This window comes from Bufo bufo, chromosome 4 (assembly GCF_905171765.1).
Source record: "Bufo bufo chromosome 4, aBufBuf1.1, whole genome shotgun sequence".
In the NCBI taxonomy this organism is placed as follows: Eukaryota; Metazoa; Chordata; class Amphibia; order Anura; family Bufonidae; genus Bufo; species Bufo bufo.
In genome coordinates this window covers 116,885,126-116,903,465 of record NC_053392.1, presented here as the reverse complement: position 1 = coordinate 116,903,465, position 18,340 = coordinate 116,885,126, and the positions used below count along the sequence as shown (strand labels likewise).

Sequence of the window (18,340 nt, the reverse complement as noted above, 5' to 3'; positions counted from 1 at the left end):
AACAGAGGAAGGCAGAAAGGAGACAGCCTCCAGGAAAAAAACTGCAGTGTGAACAGGCCCTAACCACGAAACTGTCGGTTTAAATGACCGCAAAAGGAAAAAATGTCTCCTTATCTCATTTTCTTCCACAGGAGGAGGACGACGACGGCTAACAGTCCAGCTCTTGTCCCTCTGCCAGGATTGACTAGCGTTCCAGTCCTTGATAAAAAACATTCCTGCAGCAGATGTGCACAGAATTACGCCACATATCACATATTCCTTCCTCCGATCACATTGTATGACAACCAAGACAATAAAAATATCCTCCTCCTAGAGACACATCGAGGAGGCAGAGGATCGCAGCCATCGAGCACGAGAGACCACAAGAGGTTTCTTCTTATCCACATATAATATAGATGTGATGTGCTGCCAGCCAGTTCTCAAATACACACTGCCAAAAGATGCCCACAAACGTGCCAGGGCCGGCCTACAACCCCTTTCCAGTAGGCCACGTGACCCAGGCATCTAAACCAGTTAAGAAATGCGACACAAAGCATGAAGGCCAGCATTTTATTCTTGGTGTAAATTAGTCAATAATTCCAGTGCATTTTGCTTAGTAAATCTGAGCCCATCCTCTGGAATGATAATGCTCTCCACTGGCGATCTGACACACTATGTGGGTTGATGCCAGGTGGATTCCTGTAGAAGGAAGATATCTCCCATGGTTTAGTGTGAGCTTCTTAGGTTTCATTAGGACACTATAGTATTGTGAGGCAGCACAACAATGGCCTGGAATGGAGGCCAGACCTCACCAATCATGGTCACTTGATGGACACAAAGCTCTGCAAAAGTGCTCCAAAAATCTAATGGAAATCCATCAGAGTGGAGTGGACAGCAGCAATAAGGGGCGTCTCTACTAATGCCCGTCAGGGCTCAAATTTGCTATGGACTGACCTGTGGATTAACCCCATTGTAATTCAATGGAGCTAATCCGCTGCTTTTCCTTGTGGATTCTGTAGCAATAATGAACACGACAGCGGCAAAGTATCCAGGAAGGGGCGGGGCTTGGGTGACGCCCTGAATGAACCAAAGGTTTAATTTGCATATAAAAAAAACAGGTATCATAACTGAAGAAAGGAGACTGGGATCAACAAAAGAAGACCAGTGGGGGTCATTTACAAAGACTGGCTTTTTATGCCGGTCTTTGTTTCCCCCCCTGTGCTATAGGAGGATTTGCCTAATATATGAGGGGTGCGCCTCGACATAAATTAGTCACATCTCCAGCTGTTTGTACACCTAGAGTTATAAAAAATACTCCAGCTCTTTGACTTGTCTCATTTTGCAAACATTTAGGCCTTTTTCCAAGCATACATTTTAGTCAATTCGTCAGGCGGCGATGTTCTGGCCTTCGCCACTCCCAACTGTCGAGCACTCCGCAAAAACGTCCGTGCTGCATTTAAAAGGTTGCAAAATGGGATTTTGCAACAATTTTTACACCAAACACTGCCATGAAAAGGTTTGTAAATGACCCCCAGTGATGTGAACCATAGCTACGTGCATGCAAACAGATGGACAGGGAGGTCGCAGGTGACAGATTCTCTTTATAATCCACAATATGCCCATTATTATTTAAGGATTTTTTTTACCAAAGCACATGAATTTAAATCCCCTGGTCACAGGCACTGGCAAGGCATAGTGTCCCGGGTCTGGCGGCATACATTAGTCAGCACTCAGCAATGTGCTGCAGGAAAAATGCCGTCTGCGTTGCCCTGTGGTTATCCAGATTTCAGTCCTCCTTGAAGCTTAAATTCCAAGTTCACAATGAAACTCAGACATCGAGCTGGAAAGTGTTCCTAATCACACCAAGTATAAAAAAATATAATAAAAAATGTTTTCCCCTAAAAAAAAAAAAAAACTGACTTCCTGCATTATCCCGTCAGCGACCCATGGGTGGTGGGGGGCGCAACAAAGGAAATCAAATGACTGATCACTGAGGGCTGAAGTAATCGCATTAGTAAGTGTCTACAGCAGGACACGTCCCTTATCCTATGGAGAAGGCAGCGCCCCCCCCCGGCCGGGACGCCAGGCTCATACACAATGCTGATGCTGTGTACATAAGGGAGCATATATATCAGCAGGGGCCGACCTCACAGATTAATGTAATGAAGCCTAAAGTTCAGGTGTCTGCACACTATATACCGTGCGACTCCCAGGACCCCCCACATCAGCTGTTAGAAGAGGCTTTGAGTGCTGCAGCCCCTTCCTAGTCCAGTGACATCACTGTAAATTGGTCACGTGACCTAGTTGCCGCCCAGCCACACTGGTCAATGGAGCTGAACTGCAGTACCAGGCACTGCCACTATACCAAGTATGGCGCTGTGCTTGTAAAGCTGCTGGGAGCCTACATCACTCACCACAGCTCAAGGGAACTGCTGATGGTCAGGGATGTTGGGACTTGGACCCTTGCTGGCGTTATAATGACGACCTATCCTGAGGATAGGCTATCATCATTTCCAGGATCCCCCCCCCCACACACACACAGTCAAGGCAGCTGATTTAATTGACCATAATCCAACGGATCACTGCAGCTTCTTCAGTCTGAGTAAGGAGGGTCCAGTTGGGACAACCCATTAAAAACTCCCCAATTCACACCATGTTTTGAGCGTTAATTTTGGGTATATGCCAGAAAAACCTTTTGATGTCTACCTCCGGCAGAAGGCCGCGACATATCCTATACTGTACTATGTACATCATTAGGTGGAACAGCACAGTCTGACGTACAGTAAAAAGGTATACCGACATATACTGCCCTGAAAGATGCCAAAGTGACACTCTCTTGACCTCCAAGACATTTCTGAAGCCTTAAAAAACATACATGGCGATGTGTGGGTGTGGAGCTGTATTACACAGCACAATGTGGCAGACGATTGTCAGGAGGGAAGCAATCGCCTGCTTGCTAGCGGAGGAGACGCTGCTATTACATGCAGCAGTCTCCTCCACAGCATGGGGAAGAGGGATCGCTGTCAGACAGCGTGGTGATCTGCCAAGCAATTTGGATTGCCCGATGATCGAGCATTTACCGGGCAATCGGAGGCAGTATTAAATTGCAAGATTATCACTAGCGATTAGCTGCCAATAATACTAAAATTATTATTATTATTATTATTAATAAGGCACTTTAATACAGGCTTTAACGTACAGGCTACTTTACATACAACGGATGTGACACACGCACAGGGTTCTGGATGTATGATCAGGCATTAATGGATAAGGCTACTTTCACACTTGCGACAGGATTCCAGGAGGTAGTTCTGGCGACGGAACTGCATGCCGGATACGGCTATCCGGACACAAACGAATGGCAAATGCATTAAAATACCGGATCCGTCTCTTCAGTGTCATCCGGAAAAACTGATCTGATATTTATTTTTTTCTGCATTTTTAAAAGGTCTGCGCATGCTTGTTTTGCCGAACACTTAATGCCGGATCCGGCACCAATACATTTCAATGGAAATTAATGCCGGATCAGACATGAGTTGAGGATTTTTGGCCCAAAAAATAAAAAATGCAGCATGCTGCGGTATTTTCTCAGTCCAAAAAACGTTCGAGGGACTGAACTGATGCATCCTGAACGGAATGCTCTGCATTCAGAATGCATTAGGATAAAACTGATCAGTTCTTTTCGGGTATAGAGCGCCTAGGACTGAACTCAATACCGGAAAAGAAAAAATGCAAATCTGAAAGAACCCTAAGCACCCTATGAGCAGCGCTCAAACTAAATTTCAATACTGAGGATATATTCGAAAGCCAAACCAAAGTGTGAGAAGGGGGTGTCTAAGTCCCCCCTGTTCAACTCTATGGGCTGCCGGAGATCGCCAAGTACACCACTCACTATTTACAGCAGCCCCATAGAGTTCAATGGAGAGGCGATGCAGGGGACTCAGTGAGGGTCTAGCAGTCAGAGACCCCCACCCCCAACAATCAGAAACGTATCACCTATGCATTCCCTTGTGTACCCTTTGTTATTGATGTGCACCCCTGCTGATCAGCCGTTTCAGTCTCGGCTCCATCCGTTATATAGTGGATGAAGCTGTATACTTCTGTCACCCAAGCTAAACTGAGGATAGACCATCAAGAACAAAATGCTGGATACCCCTTTGAGGGCTATTCTAGGGAAGAATACCTCCATACGACTGCGTCCATTAGCATGCCATGACTGTTTTCCATTACACGTGGAATGAAACAGAAAAAAAAAAAAAAAAAGCCTACTGAGAAGATAGATCTACGGCAAATGATAGACATGTATGTGAGATGCTGCAGGCTTCGACCTTTTCAAGAATTATTAGGAGGCTAAATCCAAACCAAAATCCACATACAGGTCAAGAAGGTCCAAGTGCGCCCGATGTAGTACTTCACATGCTGGTCATGACAGAAGGATAACATCTGGTACTCACATAGGTCAATGGCTACCTTAAAATAGGAGCAACCAGGGTCGGGGACACATGCACTGTATGTAGCACAGGACGGCCTCTGGAGAAGTAAACTAGAGACCCGGTATATCCACTAGCTACTCTTAGGACTGATGGCGGGGTAGTGATAGATCCAGCAGACGCTCCGCCAGTGACCAGATCTAATCAGTCTAAAGCCAAGCCTGTCATCCTAAGGGAGCATGAGGAGAACGTATGGACTTGACCAAGGGCCCGATCACCTTTCCCCTTCCTGTAGACGAGCCGTTGTGGAAGGGAAATCTTCTGAGCTCATTGAAAGCAGCTAAAACATTACATTGACGGAAAATGTGATTAAATATTTCCCACTCGTATGTCCGATTTCAGTCCAGGTCTAGCCGAGGCACATCTGACCAGTGAAGGAAGGGGGTCTGCAGTAGGCATGCTGGGAGTTGTAGTTTTACAATAGCTGCAAACCACATGCCATCAATTACTTGTGAGTCAGACGGTGAGGTGCTGCCCTGGAGAACCTGGGACATGTGGAACCTCACCTAAAGAAACAAACCTCCTCAGCCTGGAGGCATCTGAAGGCCATTCTTCTCCTTTATTGTTTACAAAGCCAGCTCCATAAATCTTACCAGTCATTTATGTCAGAGCAGATGAGCTTCTTCAGACCTGCCGTGTACACAAGGCCCGGCCATTAACACCTCCCACAGTATGCTGGGCGAGAACTCCCCTGCGGCCGGCGTACGGCACACAACCTGCACAGATTAGGCTACTTTCACACTAGCGTTGGATCCGGCAGGGTTCAGCAAAAACGCTTCCGTTACTGATAATACAACCATCTGCATCCGTTATGACCGGATCCGGTTGTATTATCTGTAACATAGCCAAGACGGATCCGTCATGAACTCCATTGAAAGTCAATGGGGGACGGATCCGTTTTCTATTGTCTCAGATTGTGTCATAGAAAACGGATGCGTCCCCATTGACTTGTATTGGGGGTCATGCCGGATCCGTCTTGCTCCTCATCCCAGGACTGAGAGCAAACTGCAGCATCTGGCGGTTTGCTCTCCTGTCTGGGAACGCATTCTGGCGCACTCCATTCTGTTCTGTTCAGTTTTGTCCCCATTGATAATGAATCGAGACAAAACTGAAGCGCTTTTTTCCGGTATTGAGCCCCTTTGATGGAGCGCAACACCGGAAAACTTAAACGCTAGTCTAAAAGTAGCCTTGAACGCTGTGACTAGGGATGAGTCAATGGACTTCTGACGAAACATCCGAAGTCGATTCACAAAACTTTGTTCTAATACTGTATGGAGTAGTATTAGAATGTATTGGCTCCGATGAGCCGAAGTTATTACGTCACAAAGTCTTTGAGACTTCGGGTAATAACTTCATAAATTAATTTGTACTATAAAAAAACTATTTCCCGAGCTCATCCCTAGCTGTGACGGCGGATGGCGATCCATGCCATTGACACAAAGGTATTTTTGGTCCGCATCCATTTTTTACAGATTGGAGCACCCCTGTGTCCGGATGTCCCACAAAAAAGAACATGTCCTATTCTTGTCTGTTTTGCGGACAAGAGTAAGCATTGTTACAATGGGTCTGCATCCGTCCGTATACATGCAGTGTGCTGTCCGCATCCGTTGCACCGTTCCGTGGCACCGCAAAAAAATATATAGCATGTCCTATTCTTGTCCGTTTTGCGGACAAGAATCGGCATTTCTACAATAGGCGCCTGTTCCATTCCGCAAATTGCGGAAAGCACACGGGCGGTTACAGTTTTTTTTGCGGACCGTAAAAAACGGCATGGTCGTGTGCATGAGGCCTTAGTAGGCAATGGAAATCACCAAAAAAAACACACAACTGGATAACCGCAAGACTAAAAGACCCCCTGTTAATCAGGATGGGACACATGCACACTGACACCTCAGCCTTAGGCCTCATGCACACGACTATCAGTTTTGAGGTCCGCAAACCACAGATCTGCAAAATACGGATCTGATCTGTGTGCAGGCCACAATTTTTCACTAGAACTGCCTATTCTTGCATGCAAAACAGACACACGGAAGTGGACAGCACAGGGATGACTTTGCAGAGCCACAGGTCCCCGCGTGACCAAATCAATGGTTGTGTGGATGAGGCCTTAAGGCTGTATTACACAGCCCGACGTGGCAGACAATTGTCGGGAGGGACAGCGGAGGAGGCCACTACTATTACATGCAGCAATCCCCTCCGCTATGCCGTCGCTCGTCTCCATGCTGTATAGCCATTTACAGTAGCAGCCGAGTGGAGAAGATTTTGAGAAGTCTCATTCTCACTTTGCGAAGAGGATCCGCACATAACAGTGGGGTGGATTAGGGAGCATGTCAACTTACGATTGCGGATATATCCTGCTGTTTTTACGCTTTACAATACAAAGGGTGAGAACCAAGGCAAATTCAGTGTTTCTGCCTTAAAAACCACTGCAAAATCTTCACAAATTGGTGCAGATTTCAGCCACAATCAATACGGGACACTCGCAGTGTCTTTTTTTGGACAATTTCACTCCCAAGTTCCAATCTGCATCTAGAAGCAACGTAAACACAATGCCTCGTCATTGGGATGGATAGGGCCCCCGTAGAATAGGCTTGAAAATCAGCTGGTGCTTACTGGAGCCATCGCTCAGCACCTCACCATTTGGCACTTCCAGGATGGTGAATGCCAAGAGAATGCGGTACCCCCACCTGCACACCGCTGACTGCGAAGACTGATATATGGCGTTTTTTCATAGCTTGGGCAGGTTCTTTAGTCACCAAGTCCAGCTCCGGCTGCGGGAAAAGTACTTAACCGTTTTCCCCGAGTCCAGCTTTGGAAAGCAGCTAGAGACATGGACCTGGTCTGGATCTCTAACAGCGATATCTTCCCATGTAGTGAAGTTCTGGTATTGATTGAAAGCTTGGAATGCCAGCCCGTATCTCTATCTGCTACCTATCCAGAGATAGAGCAGCTAAGGCAGCCCCCCCCCCCCCCCTTCAGTCTGAGGGGGGAAAGGAAAAAATATAAATAATATAGAAGTGTGGCATTATCATAATTGCAGTGACCCACATAATGATAAAATTAAATAAAATTGTCATTTTTACCACCCAGTAAACAGTGTAAATAAATTCAACAAAATAATGTTAAAACTGCAGTTTTATTGTATTTCCCCCTAAAATTAAATAAAAATTACTTAATACACTATATATACACACCAAAATGGTTCCTAAAAAACCAACAACTAATCCCAAAAAGTAAAATTTTTGAACAAAAAAAAAAATTAAAACGTTATGACTGCTGGACCACAAAAGGGGAACATTGTACCGGTCCTTAAGGGGAAAATTAATTAGGTCACTAAGGGGTTAAAAATGCAATTGTTTTTGAGTTGTGTGCCAAAAAGATTTACTGCAGACATATTAAAAATCTACAAAAAAAAAAAAAAAAAAAAAGTGACATTTTTGGGAGGGTTTTACCAATTTTATTGTGACTGTTAAAGGGGTATTCCGGGATTCGGATACTGACGGTGTAACCTCTGGACAGGCCATGAATAGCAGACTGGTGGGGGTCCGACAAGCCGTACACCCGCTGTTTCAGAGCAGTGTCATACACTAGACCGCTACCGTACAAAAATCTGCAGCATTGGGAACAGAGGGCTAAATGCTGTGCATTCTCCGGAGAAAAGCAATTATAGTCACCGCAAATCTCATCCACACGATGGAGAAAACTGACCGCATGTCCGTTATCGCTGCGGTTTTCAACTTTTGCTGATTTACAGTCAGTGATTTGGAGCCAAAACCAGGTGCAGGTGTGAATCCCGGCAAAGAACAGCCTCCCGGAGTTTACCGGAACAGACGCAGCTGGATGCAGATGGAAAGTCCGCCGGCCCCATTGGGTATAACATTTTTTTTTGTTTTGTTTTGCAGATTCAGATGTGAATTTTCGTGTGGAAAATCTGCAGAGGACTTGTTACGTGTGGCCCAATTGGGTTTAGCCACCTAAGCAGGTGATGGCCTATTGCTCTCATGCGGAGAGTCAGCGTTACAGCCGGCCATGATATACCTGAAAAAGTGTACCCACTACTGTACTTGTCTTCCACGTGCTACCAGTGTGCGCAATGGACGGCACACAGATCCATAGAAGTGGTGCCAGTCACTGTCATCCAACACAGACCAAGGGACCTTGTCGAGACACGGACCTGAACACCACTGTAGTCCATGGTCTTCAGCACTCACCAGGTCCACAACACGGAGGATTTTTAATATCGATATCTTGCAGAAGCCCTGACTGTGAGCCAATGCTCGTCAGCCAGCATCAGTGCCGATCATCACCAATCATCCCCACCAGTTGCTAGAATGAAAGGGTCCCAGCAGTCATCCCAGCACAGCGGTCTTCCATCGCTTACTGGGCTATACTATCAACTGCTTGTAAGACCGCCACTGACAATATACTCTACTAATAAGTGCACTTTGCGACAATTATTTCCAACCTAAATGGTCCTAACGTAAGGGGCTGGCGACATTGTAAGGATATCTCCCATATGGCCATACAGTGCATGCTTGTCTCGCACCTGAGCTGCGAAAATGTCCCATCGGCAAACTGTATAAACAGCACTGTGCCACGGACACCATGTCCATGGAAAGCAAAATTGCAGCGGTCACGTGGTTTCCCTAAGTGAGGGTCCACAATGCCCAGGGCCTGCAAAGAAAGGGGGGGGACGGGGGACCATGGAGGGCTAAGAAATTGGTCACATGAGCAATCCACATGACCATGGAGGAAGCGGCTGTGGCCCAGAGTTCACTGTAGGGCGGTTTAGTGTATACCATCATAGTCACCAACCCCTTTACAGTTTGATTAGCGGTATTCAAAGCCATATTTCCCAGTAAGGCCCAGTTCTGCATCCAGCAGGTAAAAGCAGCGCAGCAATGTAGACCTATTTTTCTGGTAAAAATGACGATGGAACGCGATGGACCCCATAAAAAGGGGATCGGACTGGTGCCATTGGAGTCCTGACCATTCACAGCTGGAATTGTTTTTCTGTCCCTATGATGAAACTAAAAACACCGAATTCCATAATGCAGATGTGACCCCAGCCTAAAACAGGCAAGCCTTGCCAACACGTGTCCGTCCAGAGCCGTCATTGAGTTTACATAAGGAGGACCCCCTGCACTAGAGTCCTTCTAGGCCTTTATCAGTAACCCATTGATCCCCCCCATCCACCTCTACAGCCCCACCACTCCAATCACCTACAAGCTAAATCCTTCTAAGGCTACTTTCACACTAGCGTTAAAGTTTTCCGTTATTTAGTTCCGTCATAGGGGGTTAATACCGGAAAAAAATGCATCAGTTTTGTCCCAATGCATTCTGAATGGAGAGCAATCCGTTCAGGATGTCTTCCGTTTTGTCCCTTTTAGGGTGTTTGGCCGGAGAAAATACCGCAGCATGCTGCGGTTTTTTCTCCAGCCGAATTCCGGAACACTTGCTGGATCCGGCATTCATTTCCATTAAAATGAAATAATGCCGGATCCAGTACCATGTGTTCAGGAAATTGCTGTATTGATGGATCCGGTTTCCGGAAACAAATGATCTCCGTTTGCACACAGATTTCCGGATCCGGCAGGCAGTTCCAGGCAACGGAACTGCCTGCCGGATTCTTCTAACACTAGTGTGAAAGTACCCTAATCCTAGCCGTAAGGGTCACTACCTTTCCAAAAAACGCTTGATATGTCAGAGATGTCTGAAAAGTTTTGATCAGCGGGGGTCCGAGAGCCGAGATCCCCAACAGACGTTAGAACAAGGAGAAATCGGAATTGATCCCTTCCCCCGCAGCCAGGACAGCACTTCTCTCGTTCTAGGGGGCAGTGGGGGTCTCAGCGCTCAGACCCCACCAAATCAAAACTTTACATATGTCCCTGCCCTATGAAATGTTTTTGGAAAACTCAGTGACCCTTTAAAGTTGCCATCTACAACAAACTAGTGAGTTATTGTAGGACATTCGATCGCTGGGCGGTGTTTACACAGCATGCAGACGAACAACCACCAATAAGGAATTGGGCGCTAGTCTAAAGGGGTTGTCCGGGTTCAGCGCTGAACCTGGACATACCCAGTATTTCACCCAAGCAGCCCCCCTGACATGAGCATCATTTCAAGTTGCGCAGGGCAAAGGCATTTTGTGGAGCTCCGGTGACGTCTCTTCTTCGGGCTGCCAGGTGGAGGCATCCGCCCAGCAGTGAGCCTGGTGACGTCGCCGGCACTGATGGGAGGACTTTAGCGTTGCCCATGCCTGTAAAACGGGACACACTGCCGGGCGGAAGCCTCCGCCCGGCAGCGTGTTACAGTAAATAAAGGAGCCCTTGCCCTGCGCGATCCTGCGCAGGGCAAGGGAGAGCATTAGAGCATGAACTGCTCCGATGCTCTTGTCAGGGGGGCTGCCTGGGTGAAATTCTGGGTATGTCGGGGTTCAGCTCTGAACCCGGACAACCCCTTTAAAGAGACTTTCACATGGCTTAATGCAAAGTGAGAGAGGGATGAATGATCGCTGTTACGATCACTTGGCAATGTCAGCAGCACATCCGAGGTCTACACTTTCAGGTCAGGTTTCCTGATGCCGTTTTGGAAGCCAAAACCAGGACTGGATCATAAAAGGAAAGTATGGAGGACAGATAGGAACCTTTTGGCTTCCAAAACGGCATCAGGAAACCCGACTGTGTGACCGTGCCCATCCACGAGCCAATCACAAATGTTGATTCCAGATAACTGGCCTGATCATCCGGTAGAAGGGTTAGACAATACCGTGCGGATTACTTGCAGTGTAAGGGTCCATTCCCACGTCCGCAACTGTTTTACGGCCTGCAAATTGCGAATCCGCAAACACAGACATGGCCATGTGCATTCCGCAAATTGTGGAACGGATGCGGACCCGTGAATGGACCCTAATACAGTACCAACAAGGTTAAAGGGGTTCTCTTACCTCAGCAAATTGAATTGATTATGTAGAGAAAGTGAATACAAGGCACTTACTAATGTATTGTGATTGTCCATATTGCTTCCTTTGCTGGCTGGATTCATTTCTCCATTACATTATACTTGTTTCCCCTGCAATCCAGCAGCAGTGGCCGTGCTTGCACACTATAGGAAAAAGCCCCAGCCTATGTGCGCTCCCACAGTCCCGGCCACCTAAGAGGCCGACACTTTTTCCCTATAGTGCGCAAGCGCGACCACCACAGCTGGATTACAGGGTGGCTGTAACCGTGGAAACAAGCAGTGTATAACTTGATGGATAAATGAAGCCAGCCAGCAAAGGAAGCAATATGGACAATCACAATACATTAGTAAAAGCCTTGTTTTAACCTTGTCTACATGACACATGCCACTTGCTGAACTGAGACAACCCCCTTTAAATGAGATTTTCCAAGCCTCCTTCTTGGCCGGTGACATCACATTGACTAGGACTGAGCTGAAATACCAGGTACAGCGGCTATATAACGTACGGCGCTGTGCCTGGCATAGTGTGAGGGGGCCGCACTGCTTCTATCAGGAGTCGGACCCCCACCATCCCATCCTGAGGACAGGTCATCAATATTTAACTCCTATCACCCCTTTAAATGGTTTCTACCACCAGAAATACCGTCATGTAGCTGACTGATATGTAGTGCTGACAGTAGCGCATCGCTATAACAGTGTGTTTCTAACATTTCTCCCTGCAGCTGTTTTTGTAAAATACACACTTTTACAATATGCTAAAGAGCCTCTGGGTGCTCTAAGTGGGTGTAAAATCAGCACCTAGAGGCTCAGTCTACTCACCCTTTATCCCGCCTAGGTCCCCTGTTCTGCCCGCCCCGCTCCTCTTGATTGATGTCACTGTTCCCTGCATCGTTGGCGAAATCCCGCGCCGTTCACTTCTGTCTTCTGCGCAGGCGCAGCGAGTTAAGGCCGCTCTCCTGATGCCGGCTTCCTCACTGTGACGTAGTCAGCGCAGGCGCAGTGAGGAGTCCGGCACCAGGAGCGCATCACTCACTGCGCCTGCGCCGAAGACAGAAGTGAACGGTGCAGGCGCGGGATTTCGTCAACGATGCAGGGAACAGTGACATCAATAAAGAGGAGCGTGGCGGGCAGAACAGGGAACCTGGGCGGGATAAAGGGTGAGTGGACAGAGCCTCTAGGTGCTGAATCTACGCCCACATAGCACCCAGAGGCTCATTAGCATATTGTAAAAGTGTGTATTTTACAAAAACATCTGCAGGGAGAAATGTAAAAAACATACTGTTATGTAGTGCTGACAGTAGCGCATCGCTATATCAGTCAGCACATCGCTAAGGTCAGTCAGCTGCATAACAGTATTTCTGGTGGTAGAAGCCCTTTAAACCAGATGCTGCTAAATATGCTTATTTTCTGTACTCTATGTACGTGGACAAACGGACCTCACTGCCGCACTGAAAACCGTATGCGAGTTGCAGGCGCTACACAGACACTTTCTAATACGGACGCATGGGTAAGCCCTTCAGAGAGGATTTTTATTATCTCAAACTCCAAACCGCACACCCATCATACGGGGACTTCTACCAACTTTATATGAAGGCCACCAACCTTCACCAGATGCTTCAGCCCCAGAGAGACTGCAGGAGAACGGACCAGGAAGGAGAAGACGACGTAAAGTCACATACGGTGCCTACCACGTGAACATACAACATGTCACACTTGCAGCTTGATCCTTTTTCAATGGTTTCTTACCCTGCAGAACATGGCTTCTGCCCCAACCACAGGATAGTCACGGACCAGCCCCAACCAGCATGATGGTCCCAACAGGCTCATCAGTCAGGAGCCCCCATCACACAGCAGCCCAAGGTCTTATCACCAGCCGTAAAATACTGGACCACAGCAGATGCAGAAGTATGTACATACCCCACACCAACAATGGGGTTTCTATTCACTGAGATCAAACAGAGATATTGGTGCTAAACCGAACCATAAAAGGGCAAATATCTCTGCTGTCATTATTTATTGTATGCACTTATATAGCGGTACGATATTCCTCAGCGCCTTACAGACATTAGCATCACTCTGTCCCCAATGGAGCTCACAATCTAAGTTTCCTATCTTTGGAGGGTCGGAGGAGACCGGAGAACCTGGAGGAACACGGGGAGAACATACAACCTCCAAGCAGATGTTGTCCTTGGTTGGATTCGAACCTAGGACCCCGGTGCTAACCACTGAGCCACCGTGCTGCCCATGACATTAAAGGGGCTGTGCCAAGTTTGGAAGTTATTCCCGATGACTGATCTGAGGGGGTCTGACTACTGGGACCACCACTGATCCCGAGAATGATGGAGCAGCAAACTCTCAAAGGGACTGCTGGAAATAACCAAACGCCATCTCCAGCAGTCCATTAGAGAATGAACGGAACCAGCAAGATGCATGCCTGACCTGCCACTCTATCGGGGGAACAGGACCCTCTTTCTAAGGATTGGGGTGGTCTCAGCAGTGGGCCTATGCACACAATGTGACCTGGATCTGGCCCTGGGTGCATGCCATCTTCTTCCATGACGCAGCCCCTGTACCCACCTAGCAATTCACAACCAAAAACATTTGGGGCATCAGCTAAAGACTGCACAACACACCCCGGCCACAGTCCATAGGAGGACACCGAGTCATAAGACCATAAGTCCATATAGAAAAACCCTGGCCACTAACAGCCCACCTAGGAACAGAGAAGACCCCGGCGATCAGCTGTTCATAGTTCATGGAAGTCAATGTGGCCGTGCAGGACTCGCTCTCCAATGACTATGGGTAACAGAGGAGCTCCAGGTCTTTAGGTGCTATGTGAACCACCTGATGTGAGCCACGGGACTGCTGTCCACCATCAGAGACAAGGAGAGCACAGCCAGACAACTTCTGTCCATCCCAAATCACATGAGCCCACCATAGACGTGTCCATCAACCTACAGAGGCCGGAGACCACCATGTCCTCACCGTGCACATCATCAATTCTGTCCTGCAAAAGTTCAACACAAACCACAGATTGTGGGCAATCAAAATGGTGCGGTCTACAGAGAAGAGGAACCACCACCAGCACCACCATCCACAACAACAACCACCAGCACCACCATCCACAACAACAACCACCAGCACCACCATCCACAACAACAACCACCAGCACCACCATCCACAACAACCACCACCATCCACAACAACCACCACCATCCACAACAACCACCACCATCCACAACAACCACCACCATCCACAACAACAACAACCACCACCATCCACAACAACCACCACCATCCACAACAACCACCACCATCCACAACAACCACCACCATCCACAACAACCACCACCATCCACAACAACCACCACCATCCACAACAACCACCACCACCATCCACAACAACCACCACCACCATCCACAACAACCACCACCACCATCCACAACAACCACCACCACCATCCACAACAACCACCACCACCATCCACAACAACCACCACCACCATCCACAACAACCACCACCACCATCCACAACAACCACCACCACCATCCACAACAACCACCACCACCACCCACAACAACCACCACCACCACCCACAACAACCACCACCATCCACAACAACCACCACCACCACCATCCACAACAACCACCACCACCATCCACAACAACCACCACCATCCACAACAACCACAACCACCACCATCCACAACAACCACCACCACCATCCACAACAACCACCACCATCCACAACAACCACAACCACCACCATCCACAACAACCACCACCACCACCATCCACAACAACCACCACCACCACCATCCACAACAACCACCACCACCATCCACAACAACCACCACCACCATCCACAACAACCACCACCACCATCCACAACAACAACCACCACCACCATCCACAACAACCACCACCACCACCATCCACAACAACCACCACCACCACCATCCACAACAACCACCACCACCACCATCCACAACAACCACCACCACCACCATCCACAACAACCACCACCACCACCACCATCCACAACAACCACCACCACCACCATCCACAACAACCACCACCACCACCATCCACAACAACCACCACCACCACCATCCACAACAACCACCACCACCACCATCCACAACAACCACCACCACCACCATCCACAACAACCACCACCACCACCATCCACAACAACCACCACCACCACCATCCACAACAACCACCACCACCACCATCCACAACAACCACCACCACCATCCACAACAACCACCACCACCACCATCCACAACAACAACCACCACCACCATCATCCACAACAACCACCACCACCATCCACAACAACCACCACCACCATCCACAACAACCACCACCACCATCCACAACAACCACCACCACCATCCACAACAACCACCACCCCCATCCAGGCGCTGGTCACTCCCCGGGCGGCAGGACAATGGCTGTTCGGGTCGTGTTCCCCAGCTCGGCCCCCTCCCCCCGGCCCCACTCACCGATCAGCCGCCGCACCTCCTCCTCGCTCATGTACACGTTCAGACCGGGCTCCCCGGCGCTCCCAGACCCCGACTGAGCCTCACTGACGCCCAGGAGAACTGCGAGCAGTAGCAGCAGGGACGGACACCACAGCCCGGGGCCCGGCTGCCTCCCCCGTCTCCTCCACCCCGGGGGGTCCGGGGCCCCGGGCAGCATGTCGCTCACAGGCCGTGCTGAGACGAAGAGGCGTCCCGGACCATCCCCGTAAACGCTGTCTGTCCCGCCGACGATAACAGCACACCGCGGACACGGAACACGACCCTGGCGCGCTCGGTCTCCCTCACGGAGACTACAATCCACTAGACGCATGCGCTTCCCGACCTCGCTCTACTCTCAACATCATACTCTTTTGCCTCTTCCGGGCCGCCGTCCCCAGCTGCAGCTCCTGTGCGACCCCTACAGGAGGGATCTGATTTAGTGTCGATTTATTATTATTATTATTTTTTTTTATCTTTATTGACAACATAAACAAAGACACAGATCAATACTAGACTGGATTTTTCTGTGGCTGGCACCATACATACCAGTAACTGTCTCCGATACAGCTCAAAATCTAATGTCCCTCAGGGTCTCACAAGCTATAAAATATTATATACACATACAGTACAGACCAAAAGTTTGGACACACCTTCTCATTCAAAGAGTTTTCTTTATTTTCATGACTATGAAGGCATCAAAACTATGAATTAACACATGTGGAATTATATACATAACAAACAAGTGTGAAACAACTGAAAATATGTCATATTCTAGGTTCTTCAAAGTAGCCACCTTTTGCTTTGATTACTGCTTTGCACACTCTTGGCATTCTCTTGATGAGCTTCAAGAGGTAGTCCCCTGAAATGGTCTTCCAACAGTCTTGAAGGAGTTCCCAGAGATGCTTAGCACTTGTTGGCCCTTTTGCCTTCACTCTGTGGTCCAGCTCACCCCAAACCATCTCGATTGGGTTCAGGTCCGGTGACTGTGGAGGCCAGGTCATCTGGCGCAGCACCCCATCACTCTCCTTCATGGTCAAATAGCCCTTACTTTCAAAGTTTTCCCAATTTTTTGGCTGACTGACTGACCTTCATTTCTTAAAGTAATGATGGCCACTCGTTTTTGTTTTACTTAGCTGCTTTTTTCTTGCCATAATACAAATTCTAACAGTCTATTCAGTAGGACTATCAGCTGTGTATCCACCTGACTTCTCCTCAACGCAACTGATGGTCCCGTCCCCATTTATAAGGCAAGAAATCCCACTTATTAAACCTGACAGGGCACACCTGTGAAGTGAAAACCATTTCAGGGGACTACCTCTTGAAGCTCATCAAGAGAATGCCAAGAGTGTGCAAAGCAGTAATCAAAGCAAAAGGTGGCTACTTTGAAGAATCCAGAATATGACATATTTTCAGTTGTTTCACACTTGTTTGTTATGTATATAATTCCACATGTGTTTATTCATAGTTTCGATGCCTTCAGTGTGAATCTACAATTTTCATAGTCATGAAAATAAAGAAAACTCTTTGAATGAGAAGGTGTGTCCAAACTTTTGGTCTGTACTGTACCTGCAGCATTTTGGCACGGAATCCATGTCAAATTCTGCCTGCAAGACACCATGTGAATGGCCCTTAAAGTGGTTATCCAATTTCAAGAAACCCCCCCCCCCCCCCCCACACACATGTGCTGGGCCCCTCACTGGTAATATAATTACCCTGGTCCCCGCGCCGCTCCTGGTTCCTGCATTGCTGCTGATGCTTCTCCCTGCACACGGATGAAAACATCCGATGTTGAGAGGGAGCAGCCAATGGCAGACGGGTGACGAGACTCCCTAGTGTTACCCACGATGCTCAGGAGGCTTGTCCCGGTCCCCGCCTGCCATTGGCTGCTCCCCCCCCCCCCCCCCCGACACCGGATGTTTTCATCCGTGTACAGGGAGAAGAAGCAGCAGTGCGGGAACCAGGAGCAGCGCAGGGAGCAGGATAAGTATATTAATGGTGAGGGTCCCGGCACATGTGGGAGGGGTTCTCAAAATTGGATAACCCCTTTAAAGGGGTTCTCCAGGCTTTTACTATTGATGACATATCCTCTGGATAGCTCATCAATATCAGACCGGTGGGGGTCCGACACCCCCAGCGGATCACCTGTATGAGTAGACGGTGCGCGCAGTGAGCACGTGCCATCTCCCATCTCTCTTCCTGCTCACCGTTGCTGTCTATGGCAAAGTAGCAGAGAGCAGGAAGAGAGAAGGGAGACGGCACTTGTGCACTTCGCGCGCCATCTACTCATAGAGGTGATCGACGGGGGTGCCGGTTGTCGGACCCCCACTGATCTGATATTAATGACCTATCCTGAGGATAGAAGGAAGTCCGTTCTCCCAATA

At 48.5% G+C, this 18,340-nt stretch overlaps 1 protein-coding gene across 3 annotated transcripts in view; it reads right to left on the bottom strand.

Annotated features, from left to right (window-relative positions):
• RYK (receptor like tyrosine kinase) overlaps nucleotides 1-16,314 on the bottom strand; it is a 114,206-nt gene extending 97,892 nt beyond the window's left edge. For 2 of the 3 annotated variants that reach the window (XM_040427694.1, XM_040427697.1), the window contains exon 1: nucleotides 15,942-16,313. In XM_040427694.1, coding sequence (XP_040283628.1) covers nucleotides 15,942-16,290 — 349 coding nt within the window. In that variant the 5' untranslated portion in view covers nucleotides 16,291-16,313. Of the gene's footprint in view, nucleotides 1-15,941 lie in introns of all 3 variants that reach the window. The other variant, XM_040427695.1, reaches the window with a different exon arrangement.
• Nucleotides 16,315-18,340: the final 2,026 nt, after the last annotated feature.